General features: G+C 35.1%; 1 protein-coding gene across 4 annotated transcripts in view; it reads left to right on the top strand.

Moving 5' to 3' along the window:
• LHX9 (LIM homeobox 9) overlaps nt 1-12,393 on the top strand; it is a 45,365-nt gene that overhangs the window by 31,503 nt on the left and 1,469 nt on the right. For 3 of the 4 annotated variants that reach the window (XM_087930309.1, XM_087930310.1, XM_026700135.2), the window contains 2 exons: nt 4,899-5,101; nt 6,411-12,393. The exon at nt 6,411-12,393 is cut by the window's right edge and continues 49 nt beyond it. In XM_087930309.1, the coding sequence (XP_087786435.1) occupies nt 4,899-5,101; nt 6,411-6,668 (461 nt within the window). In that variant the 3' untranslated portion in view covers nt 6,669-12,393. The remainder of the gene's footprint in view (nt 1-4,898; nt 5,102-6,410) is intronic. The other variant, XM_087930311.1, reaches the window with a different exon arrangement.

Raw genomic sequence — 12,393 nt, 5'->3', positions numbered from 1 at the left:
AACTGGGAGTTGGGAAATCTGGGTTCTGGTCCAGCCTTAACCATGGAAATGTCTTTAGGCTGGTAACCTCTTCCTAGCCTTGGGAAAAATGCAATGGTAAGATTTCCAAGAATGCTGCATGAATTTCTCCATATACTTGCCAGAAGTCAAGAATGATTTAAAGACTACAAATGCTAACTGAGAACAGATGTTCTGTACAAAGTATAGAAGAACCACATTTGATTCAGGTTCAGAACCAATTGATGCCTAACCATAGGCATCTTCCAAAAATTAATGAACTAAAAGAACTTTTTTCATCTTGCCCTTTCTTAAATGTAATGGTATTACAATGTCAGTAGTTCCCAGTAAGCATGAAATTAATGAACTGCTAGAAATACTAGGAGCTATAGAGTTGTAATCCAAATATATTTGGTGGGTATAACTATTTTTATATTTAGTTTTCTTTCTGAGGACCATGCTTTTGGCCTTCAGATGAGAAAATGTGTCAAATACTAAAAACCCCTCCCCCACTTAATAGAATTATCTTCTTTTAAAAATAATTCTCATGTGATTTTAAATATCTCTTTCTGCTGCTGAAAAAAGACTTACACAAAAACATTTGTTATCTCTGGCTCCCTAGTATTTTTCCAAATTATTTTTATTATATTCACCGAAAATACTTGTTAGGTGGGAGTGGTGAAATAAATTTATAAATCCATTAAACCAGCATTTGCTGGATATTCTTTTACAATGTAGTTGAGAAAACAGTATTTCAGTTCTGTTATTTTCTTTTAATAGAAAGCAAATGCAGTCATAAAATGCATTGTCTTCTCCCTCCATCCCCCCTCCCCTCTCTCTCACACACAAATCTGTCTCCATGGATTGATGTAATGTGTATAATATAATCTATGTTTTCCATCAATGGGAATAGCTATACTTTGTGAAAGAATTCCAGCCACCTATTGGGAAGTTTATTCTGTTCCTGCATGATGGTAGTTTTGTTAAATCATTCCTGAAAAGTGATACACATTTCATGCTTAATAATTAAAAGAAATTTACTTGTATTCTGGTATGGAATGCATTGATAGTTCTGAGTCCTATTGATCCCCACAGGGATTCTTTTCATAAAATCAGGGTTTTAGAAAGCTTCTTATTTTTTTTAGGTAACTGGCTCATTTTTATCTGCGCAACTACAGCTGCAATGTTAGTAACAGCTAAAAAGCCAAGAGTCAATGGTCTACAATTTACACTTTTCTCAATGATCTAATCCTGCTGAGGATTCATGGCGATGGTACAGCTAAAGTAGAACATAAATCTATATAAAAGTGAGTTTACACAGAGCTATAGCGTCCATACGTACTGAAGCATGAAATAAAAAGAAACCACCACTTGCTGCTAAAGTGGCTCCTAACATGTGATTATTGGATTCATACACTGTTCCGTCCTTTTTTCCAGCAGGAACTACATATATAAAAATGTGTTTTCATCATATATTACCTCTTAATTTGCTTGTTCTTAATAGTCTAACAGTTAGAATTTATCACTTTAGTACCAAGGCTCAGGCTTGAGTCAGAAGGCAGAAAGCACACCTTCTACATGAGAAAACAAAATCCTAGTGCTCTCTCCACCATGGAGCTGCTGTTCATTATAAACACCTGGGGACTGGTGATAATCCTGGATGAGGTCATGCTTTTCCTGAAGGAGGTCTGTGGTGCAAAGGTCTTCCTGGACTTGTGGCTATTGTTCAAGCAGCAAATAGAAGTTGTAACTAGGGGGATTTCATCCAGGTTCATCTGGTATGCTAGTTATGGTCCATAACTGTTGGTTATGGTCCAGATAATTATGATTCAGGATGTTCTGGCAATGTTAATTTATGTCTGCCTAGAGGCTGAATTACAGGAACGTGCTCTCTGTGGGTTGCTTTTGGAGATGACCCAGAAGCTATAGTTAGAACAAAATGCTGTAGTTAGACTACTGATGGGATAGCCACTGTGAAGTTACATCTAATTTGAAATCACTGCACTGGTTACTTGTAGTTTCCATACTCAATTCAAAGTGCTAGTCATAACCTCTAGAGCCCTGTTGAGAGAAGCTCTGACACATATCAGGCTCCTTGCCCAAATCAAATCTTTACGCTAAGTCTGGTTGTTGAGAAGAGCTCTGTTGAATACCCCATCTCCTTGTGTGGTAGATGCAGCATGGAACAAAATACATGCAATTCCCACTCGATGGAACTCTCTGAAGTGGATCTTCCTCCTTGCTTTTTGGACGCAAACTAAGATGATATCATACCATTGTGCCTTTGGTCCAAACGGATTAAAGATGTAGTCTAAATATCTAATAAGAACGTGCTTTTTATTGCTTTATTCAGGATGGGCATGGGCTGCTCCAGATTTGATTTTTCTTCATGTGTGTAGGTGAAAAGAAAGTGTGAGCCCAATCCAGTAATACACAATTGTAGAGCTAGTATTCTTTCTATGGAGAAATTAGATTGATGACAATTACAGAAGAAAAGTGATGATGAAGAAAAAAATAGAAGTAGATTTCTTTTCTTGCAAGCTTTTCTCTGCTGCACAGCATCCATGTCTATTTGGATAAAGGAAGCAGCTAATAGGCAGTAGCTTTAATAATCTCCTCAGAGTTGGCTGAGCAAAGTGTCAGAAGGACAATAAAGAAAATTTGAAAGGCCTCCTTATTGTCCTAGAGAAACCTGTCTTAAAAATAAAGTAAAAGGACTAAAAGTTGGCAGGCATCCTTAGCAGATGGTGCATTAATGTATGTTTTAAGGAAACAGCCATGTGGCTGCTTTTGCATTTTTACTGAATCATCACTCATCCCGTTATTTGGTTTATCATTTAGAACTAATGCTGAATGAAGCAGTAGATTTCCACACCATACCATTTCCAATTCAGCATTGTGCTGGTGAAAACTATTTACCCATACCAACTTTAACGCTTCTGCATCTCAAAAAATATTCTATGCTAAATAAATGCATCAGGAAAAAGTATACATTACTTTTTTTTCTGATGGCCAACAGTAAGAGGTCGATGGAATTTTAGTCCAGAAGATCTGGAGGGTGCTAGATGCCTTCTCTTGTATTAATTCAATTCAGAAAGAGATGCTATGGATTGATGGCTCATGTGTCCGGAATTGGGTAAGTATCATTTTTGGATAGACTTCTGTTCTTCCTGGAGGAGCAGAAGCATAAATAGTATTTATATTCCTCTAGATTTGTTTCTATCACTCAAAGATCTAAGTGGCCTTAATGGATCATAATATATTTGGCCAGTTTGCAACTGAACAATTAGCTGACCTTTTCTTTAGTAGGGATGGCCTTGTACTTCTATTGGTAATCCTTGCTTAAGGACAGTCATTGGGACTGGCAATTTTATTACTAAATGATGCAGTTGTAAAGCACAGTGTCATGTGGCTATGCCAACTTACTACAGTTCTGTTAGGCAAATCCATGCAGTTGCAATACCTGTGGCCATGTAATTGCTATTTGTGACCTCCTGCTGGTTTCCCCATTGGCTTTGTTTGTTAGAAGCTGGTAGAGAGGGATACAAACAGTGATCACATGACCACAGGATGCTGTGGCGATTGTCATTGCAAGCTAGTAGTCAAACACCCAAATCATGACCACGTGACAGTGGGGACACTGTAATAGCCACAAGGAATAGTCATAAAACCCTTTGTTCAGCACTGTCATAATTTTGAATGGTTGCTGAATGAGTAGTTAGTTGCTGAATAAGGACTGTCTGTAATTCATTTTCTGGTAATTTTCTGGTTAGGTGACTGCAGTGTAAGTTTGCCCTTGAACTATTTGAAAGCTTCAGGTAATACTGAGTAGAGTAGCCAGACAGCTAAGGGAGCTCTAGTAGCTTCCTGGGCTTCTAAAATGTAGTTTAATAATGACATTCAAAGTATGAAGCCCTGATACTTGGGCACTGGAGTGCCTCTCTTAGTGTGTATTTGCCTACCCATGTTTTGTCATAAGAGCTTTACATGGGGACTTGGGGAGGACCTTCTCTGTCATGGCACCTCACTTCTGAAAACCCTTTTTTTGAGAATCTAGGAAGGAATCAGTTTTGTTTGCTGTACAGTGCCATGCCATATTTAATGGAGAAAAAAATCTAACAAAATGAAGATTTCACCCTTTTCTTCACAGTTCAAAGGGAAAGCCCATATGAGGAAATTGCAACTTAGAGAACCCCCAACATTACATCCTCTATCAGTTGATGATCTCAACATTCCATCTCCTTCACAAAGGGCTTCCCAAACTCTGCTGCCTACTAGTCCTCATTCCAGATATACTGATCAGGACCTGCCTAGTTTCCCCAAATTGGCCAGTAAATCAGATCCTTAGGATTTTCCACCTTGTTATAACTCTAAATTTTTATAAAATTTTTACTTTCCCATGTTTGGGGTAAAGCATGCATCAAAATAAAGTGTGGTTCTTCTCATGTTGTGCCCCTTGTCCAGACTATTTCTATGAAACATGTAAAGGTCTGCTTTTTATTCTTGCATTTGGGTCACAGCAAGTGATTCAGGGTTACTATTATATTAAAAAACACATACTATTCTCTTACTCTGTTATGTTCATTTTTGTTTTTTAAATTATATTTTATTATTTTATATTAGGATATCTTATAGATTATATTCTACTTTCACATTTTTAGAAATAAATAGGTAGCAGGGAACAAACATCCAGTCCTTCCACTTGTCTGGAATATGTCTAGGACTCATTTTCTTCATATTATGCATATAGTACATTACCATTATGTGATAATAATGTTGTAATCTTGCAATGGAAGGAAATATGTTAATATTATATCTTAGGAGTTTTTTGTCCATGTACACATTGCTTATTTTCAGCTTTCCAATTCTTTTTTTTTGTTGTTTGTTGTTTTCCCAAACAGGTTGTAATGAAAATGAGGCAGACCATCTGGACAGAGACCAGCAGCCTTATCCCCCATCTCAGAAGACTAAGCGTATGCGTACTTCTTTTAAACATCACCAGCTCCGTACCATGAAGTCCTACTTTGCTATTAATCATAATCCAGATGCTAAGGACCTCAAGCAGTTAGCCCAGAAGACTGGACTAACTAAGAGAGTTCTGCAGGTAAGAAGCCTCTGCTATAAATGTCTTCCTTCCATTCCTTTCTCTCTATTTAAAAATTGCAGATCCCATACATTTTCCTTCTGCTATCTTAAATTAGCTGACTCCTCCAATAGATAAATAGGTATTCATTTCCATATTCAGATCTTATCCTCTAAGGGTACTGAAGGTATATTTAAGTGGGCAATTATGCTTCCCTCCAGAGCTACTGCTCTCAGGACTGAAGGAGAATCAATTTTGTTTGCTCTGATTGGGATGGGAAATATGTAAAATACACTGGTATCCTTTGTAATTAAAACAGTAATTGGATATTGAATGTAAGGCAAATAATCTATTTTACTGCATTTCTCCATTTTTATTAGCCAGAAGTAACCTCATGAGTCCTCTGTGTCAACCTGAACTGAGTTTTATTATATACAGTCAACAATCCTATGGGAGTATTTGTTGCTATACTGCATCATACTAGAACACTAAGATGATACGAAAGAAAACATTTTGGCCTAATAGTGTCACTAGCAAGCTGATTTAACACTATACATTGAAGATTTTCTGGAGGACTGCATAGAGAACATTCATAGACTTAATTCCCACTACTGAATTCTGAAGCAGTGCAGTGCAGCAATTAATACATCACATGGGATTTGTGTTGTATGTAAAGTGCTTTAATTTGTTATTTTTGGATTGCTCTGTAAGATGTGAATGTTTCCTAACATAGTTGAAATATAAAACCCAATAATTCTGGAAGAAGTTACAATATTTTTAACAGATACAGGGTTCTGGCCATAATATATAATACCTTTAAATGGTTTAGATCATTACTTGTGGGCCAATTCCATTGAAGCCAAGAAAAATGAGTGGAAGGAATTTAAGTGCAACTCTGTATATCAGAGATTAGTGATCTCAACATAACTAGTTCAGCTTTGATATAGGACACACAGAAACCACATAAGAAAAGTGGTGCATGAATTCTTTAATAATACTTTCCATGTTTTTAAATGATCATAAGAGTTTTTAGTGGAATATTTATTACACTGAGATGTTACGGCACAAGTGAAAAACAAAGACAACCATAAGTGCCCATTAAAAGGATTATTTGATAGTCTTAGTGAATTATCATTGAAAGAGTCCCCAGATAATATAGCAGCAAGTGTGATCAGTGCATGTGGGGGAAGGAAAAGAAAGGTAAAACAAAAAGCCCACCATCCTTAAAAATGCAAACACATGTAGGAAGAAGTGAAAAAGACAGGGGGAAAAAGACAGTTAAAAACAAAAGATAACGTTGGTAAAGAAATCAATTGGGATTGGTTTGCAGGTTTGGTTCCAAAACGCAAGAGCCAAATTCAGAAGGAATCTTTTGCGACAGGAGAATGGGGGTGTTGATAAAGCTGATGGCACGTCACTTCCGGCACCGCCCTCAGCAGACAGCGGCGCTCTCACTCCACCCGGCACTGCAACCACTTTAACAGACCTGACCAATCCCACTATCACTGTAGTATCATCAGTGACCTCTAACATGGACAGCCACGATTCCACGAGCCCCTCACAAACTACCTTAACAAATATTTTCTAACATTTGATTTCAAAATTCTTCTTATTCGTTACTTCTGCTTCTTCCTCTTCTTTCTCCATTATATGATTATAATTACTATTAATATTATTTGCAACATTTTTTAAAAAAATAAACAACACCACAATATATTTGGGAAAACCAACTTGGTGTGTAGCACCCACAACCACTTGGCAAATGAGTTTGCAGTAATAGAAGTCTATTATAATGCAACATGAACTTGTCTATAAATTGTTGTTGGATTTTCTTTTAATCATTGCCTAATTAAACGGAAGGTTTAAGTGCCTCTTAAAATTGTATGTTCCTTATTTCCAGAATTTACTGGGGGCAAAATGGTTGATATATTAATCAGAAAACTGTATTTCAAAATAAATAGATTAGTGTTTATTTTCTTCAAATGATTGGCATCTGAATCATAAAAAACATACAGTTATAAGGAAATCCTGCTGTGCAAGGCTGACCAAGCCCTTCTGGTATCTGATGCAGAAAATCTAAAAATATTTAACACCATAAAATATGCCACTTGAGATAACAGTTCCTTTTCCATATCACATTACTCGACCCTTAAGTTCAGTGGACTATACTTCTAAATCAAGCTAGACATACAACTTTAAAAGCAGGTATTGGCCAGTTGTCAAATATGGATCAATAAGGATATTTGTTCTAAGTCAGGTGATCTGTGTGATTTGCTTTCTTTATTCTATGGTGGTTCCCTGTAATTTGGAAGCTGTCTTTGATATGTTTGCCATGTACAAAACCTTCTCAATTTGCATTCTACCGTGTCATGATGTGACTTGGGTTGGCATGCCAAGCTAGTGGTAGTTGCTTTTGGCATCAAATTATATGACTGACCTGCCACTTACAAGGAACCAGCATAGCCTGAAGAAAAAAGTTGTAAAGAACACAAATTTCAAATAATATACACATTGGGATATATAGAAGGAACCACTGAGTAGGAAGAGCCTAAAGAATCAAACTATCATGCTCTGAGATCAGTTCTTATAATGTTATTGCACATCAGTTACAGATGTGTGTTAAGACAGTTGTTTTTATTTATCCTGAGACAAGGCAGACTACATGTCCTATAGAGGAGTCTCGCTCATATACAGGTCACCTAATTAAATCACATATGGATTGAGTATTAACATAATTATGTCAGAGATATTTGTGATCTGCCTAGCCCAGCTGTCTGGGACTGTTTCCACAATTAATTTTTAGAAGCCAACATGCTTTGACCATGCTTAATCAATGCCAGTATTTCATACTGAAAGGCTGCCCAGGAATGATTTGCATTTCAGATTTTTAATCCTCAATTTGCAATTCAGAAACTTACATTTTGTACTTTCTTTCATTTTCTATGCATACAAAAAAGTTGTAAAAGTTTTGTTTTGAGACTGAGGTTTGCACAGTTTTTGTTAGGCTTAATATGGGTGGGGAAAAACAGGCGAGGGAGTAGTATGCCCAGGTAATAATAGGTTCTAGCCCCAGAAAACATGTGAATTCTTCATTTATTAACTGGCTTCTATATGATGCTTTATGCTATAATGTTTAAAAGCCTCTTCAGGTATATAAAAACTGATAGCCTAAATGTGAAATTCTATTTTCTGCATTTTCTGCCATTTCTAGCCCATCAATATCCTTTAAAACAAAAGGCAATTTATTTCTGAAAATTTATTATATACAGGTAGTCCTTGACTTATGACCACAACTGAGCATAACATTTCTATTGTTAAGTGAGACATTTGTTAAGTGAGTTTTGTCCCACTTTATAACTTTTCTTGCCACAGTTATTAAGTGAATCACTGCAGTTGATAAGTTAGTAACCCGGTAGTTAAGTGAATCTGGCTTCCCCATTGACTACCAGTCAGAGGTTGTAAAATATGATCACATGTCCCTGGAACACAGAAAAAGTCATAAATATGAACCTGCTGCCAAGGATCTGAATTTTGATCACATGATCACAGGGATGCTATAAAGATTGTAACTGAAAAATTGACATGTCATTTTTTTTTCAGTGCCATTGTAACTTTGAATGATCAGTAAACGAACTGTTGTAAGTCGAGGACTATCTGTATAAGAGCTTGAGTGACCAAGGAATTAACAGGATTCATGTATCATACTAAACCATTGTTTAGTGAATAAATTGTAACTTATTGGGTTTAAGTTAGTTAAGTGACAACCTCTTCATTTACAATCTATCACAACAAACCTCACATATCATATTAAGTCCAAATTAAACAGTATGGCTTAGTGTGTTATAGGAACCCTATCACTTATGCCATATTTTAGCTACATTATTTTTCAGGATTTGTAATACCCCAGCTAGGTCTACATACATATGATGAATAACATTTAGACTACATTAACTTTTCAGCTAACTTAGGCCATTTATGAATGTCAATCGTTAACTTTCTGTCCTGCAGGCTAGTAAATTGTGCTGGAAAATAGAACAGCCTCAGACAGTATGAATGTTGGTTATGTGTATATTACACAAGCTTTTTTCTAAAACACATTGATCCTAGAAACATTTGCTTGGGGCTAATCCCTATTCAACTGAACAAACACTATAGTTTCCAGCTTCATCTGGTTTGCAGTGGGACTGACAGCAAAACACTAACATACCCAAGATTAAATAATAATCCTGTTGATTTAAAGGGAAGAATTAAATATCTACTAAATGTCCTATGGAAATAAAAAAGATTTCAAAGTACATAATTTTTGCTAGATATTATCAGTAGTTCGAGGCTAAAATTTTTGCCCTCTTAAAATGGTAATGCTTTCTGCTCTATATTAATTATATCTAAACAAGAGGGTTTACTCTGAGCCTAGTGGCTTGGGGATTGCAGCCATTATAGTATCTGTCTTGGATACTGGTTTTTTTCCCCCTTAATAAGTATAAATCCAGCATGTGAATATTAAACACTTTTACATTTCAGTAGAACAAAGTGGAGTACTATAAATCTAGAAAAATAATCATAATCTTTACAAAATTACTACCGTTTGTCTTTAAAACATGCATTTCCATTATTAAAGTAACTGTTCAGATTTTCTACCATTTTCAGAAGAAGATGGAAATAGGCAAAATATAATTTCTTAAACTGTTTGAACAATTACTTAAATATATTTATTCTTGGATGTTTTGAACATACTTGCATTTTTTTCTAACCTGGGTAAATGCTGGCCATTTTAATGTATTAACTTCAAAAGACAAGTTCAGCAAATATGTGAATAATACTGTGCTTCTGTCATATTGTAAGTCTGCCTGTTTTAACTCACTGGGAGCTTATTTCCAAGTAAATATATATATATTGTAATACGCTAGCTACATGGAACTTCACCTAGGGTTAATTTGTGTGTATGAATTTATAATTAATACACAAAATAACACATACAGAGGTAGACATACTGCCCGAACAGACTCACAGCCACATTTGGTCATTCTAGCATAATTCAGTGGAGTTTAAAAAATGTAGTTTTAATGTGACTGAAAATCAGCTCCATTGAACCCAATGGAATTAATTTTTGATTAGACATTATTTGGATTACCCTGCATACAAGTTTAATTCCATGTTGGATGGTGACCGCTCCCCCTACCTCCGTTTTTTTTCATTAAAAAGGCAAACAAAAGCTCTTCTCTTCCAATATGAGAAAACACTTTACATTAAAAACAAAATCCTTTTGAAAATTGAAATTATCGGAAGCTGCCAAACTCAGAAGCCTTGTGGATGCATTGCTGATTGGAAACACCTTTCCTAGTTTACATTTGCAAGTGGTTCATTTTTTTTAATTTAAGCTAAAGTCTGAATGGTCTGGGCAGTGGTGAATGTTCATTTGTATCCTTTCTTCTGATAAAACACTAATTAAACAGGGGAGACTTTCCAAAAACTGTCAAAATCATGTTTTGGATAGATTGTTAAGAATAACTTTTGCACAATGTTTTATATTTTATGCATCTTCTCTTTATTCTCTTCCCCTTTCCTTTTGATCATACCTCTCTTATTTTATTTAAAATCTTTTTAATTGATTATTTAAAAGTGGGGGGGGGCTTGATCTCCAATAATGAGTGGATACATACTGACAGTTCACTGCCCATATTAAAGTGCATTATTCTAACTTTTGCTCAGGGTTTTTAGAAAATTAGCACAGAAAAGTAGCTTATTTTTTAAAGAAAAAACAATGGAAGAGATGTTAACACTGTAATGGAGAAAATGTGTCTTTGTTGTTATATATTTAGCCAGTGTGGTCATGATCTTCTAGAAGGCTTAAGGCTGCTGACCTAAAGCACATTTAGAAGGAAGGATGTTCAATTGACATGAGTGGAATTTACTTCCAAGTTGATATAGTTAGGATTGAGGTGCCAATCTTGGACTTTTCATGTTACTATTACCTTATGGGCATTTACCACTAACCAGACCAAACAACCTTGGAAAGGCTGAGATCTTTATTAATACACTTTTACAGGTACAAAAATTGATACATATAAATTTTGTTCTTTGACAGAACAACTATATGGTACTATAGATCTACTTTATTAAGTAGACTTCTTATAACTCAGTTCTACAATGTGCCTTATGCTATAACTTGGGAGTAAGCTTGTGGAAAAAAAATCAGGATATATATGTGTTGTTTGTTAAATTAACTGTTTTAAACCCTTTTGACACCTCACTAGTTTTGTACTGTTTTACCTCTTATTTCTGAAACTCTTTTTATGGTGTAACCTGGTAGAGGGGACAAACATGTCATAGAAAGCAGTTGTGCACTCTTTCGGATATAGTTGATAAATTCAATAATCTTATATATTGAGCTTCGTGTTTATAGTACAGTTAAGTGGTCTAGCAAAGTTGTCCATGTTTTCTTTGTTTTATTGAAAAATGCATTGTATAGAAATTATTTCCCCTAAATATTTATGGACCAAACAATTGTGATATATCCTATTAAATTTGTGTGAATAAACCATTTTGAATCAAAGGAGTTTTATTTACCATCAGTTTTCTTTTTTAAAAAATGGAGTCTTTCCTGACTGTGGCAGTGTGTTGTGTTGCTTTACAGTATGTGTGAATTTGTGTGAAGTACTTAACACATTAATGGGAATCTTACAGCAATTACAAAATAGGATTATTTCTAGCTTTTGTTTAATAACAATATACCTGATGTTAATTTAAGCTTTCTATTTTTAAAAATTGAAAATAATGCTCCACTGATTGATATTACAACCCAATATTAGGTTGCAGTGTTTAACAATATAGCTCTGATCCAATGAGCTCTAGTTGAACTTAATGCCAATGAAAAGTTGGACAAGTTAATTGTAATTAATTTGAGTCCCATTGAATGCAAATACAATTAGCTTGAGGTGGCTTAGAATGGGAATTTCATTCAAAGTCATAGAGAGCACAATTTAAAAATTTAAACCAAATTAAGTCTCATTAAATGGAATGGGACTTAAATTAATATTGATTCAGTCCATTTCATTGTATTTAATGAGACTTAATCACAAACAACATTTACTGGGTTGCACCTGTTTGTGTTTTAAGAACAGGTTGGCATATTTCTTTTAAAATCATTAAAAAATAAAACCAATACCAACCCCAATCAAATAAATTTAAAACCCAAAGCCCAGAGAATATAGGAATGGAAGTAGTAATTGCATGAAAAAATAATAAATAATTATGGTGAAATGCATCACAATTTAGTTGATAGGTATATTGAACACAATCTAAAAGTACAGACC

This window comes from Pseudonaja textilis, chromosome 3, assembly GCF_049901715.1.
Source record: "Pseudonaja textilis isolate UNSWEBS1 chromosome 3, rPseTex1.2, whole genome shotgun sequence".
In the NCBI taxonomy this organism is placed as follows: domain Eukaryota; kingdom Metazoa; phylum Chordata; class Lepidosauria; order Squamata; family Elapidae; genus Pseudonaja; species Pseudonaja textilis.
Note: the sequence above shows the minus strand (reverse complement) of the source record. Positions and strands in the feature narration are given on the sequence as shown.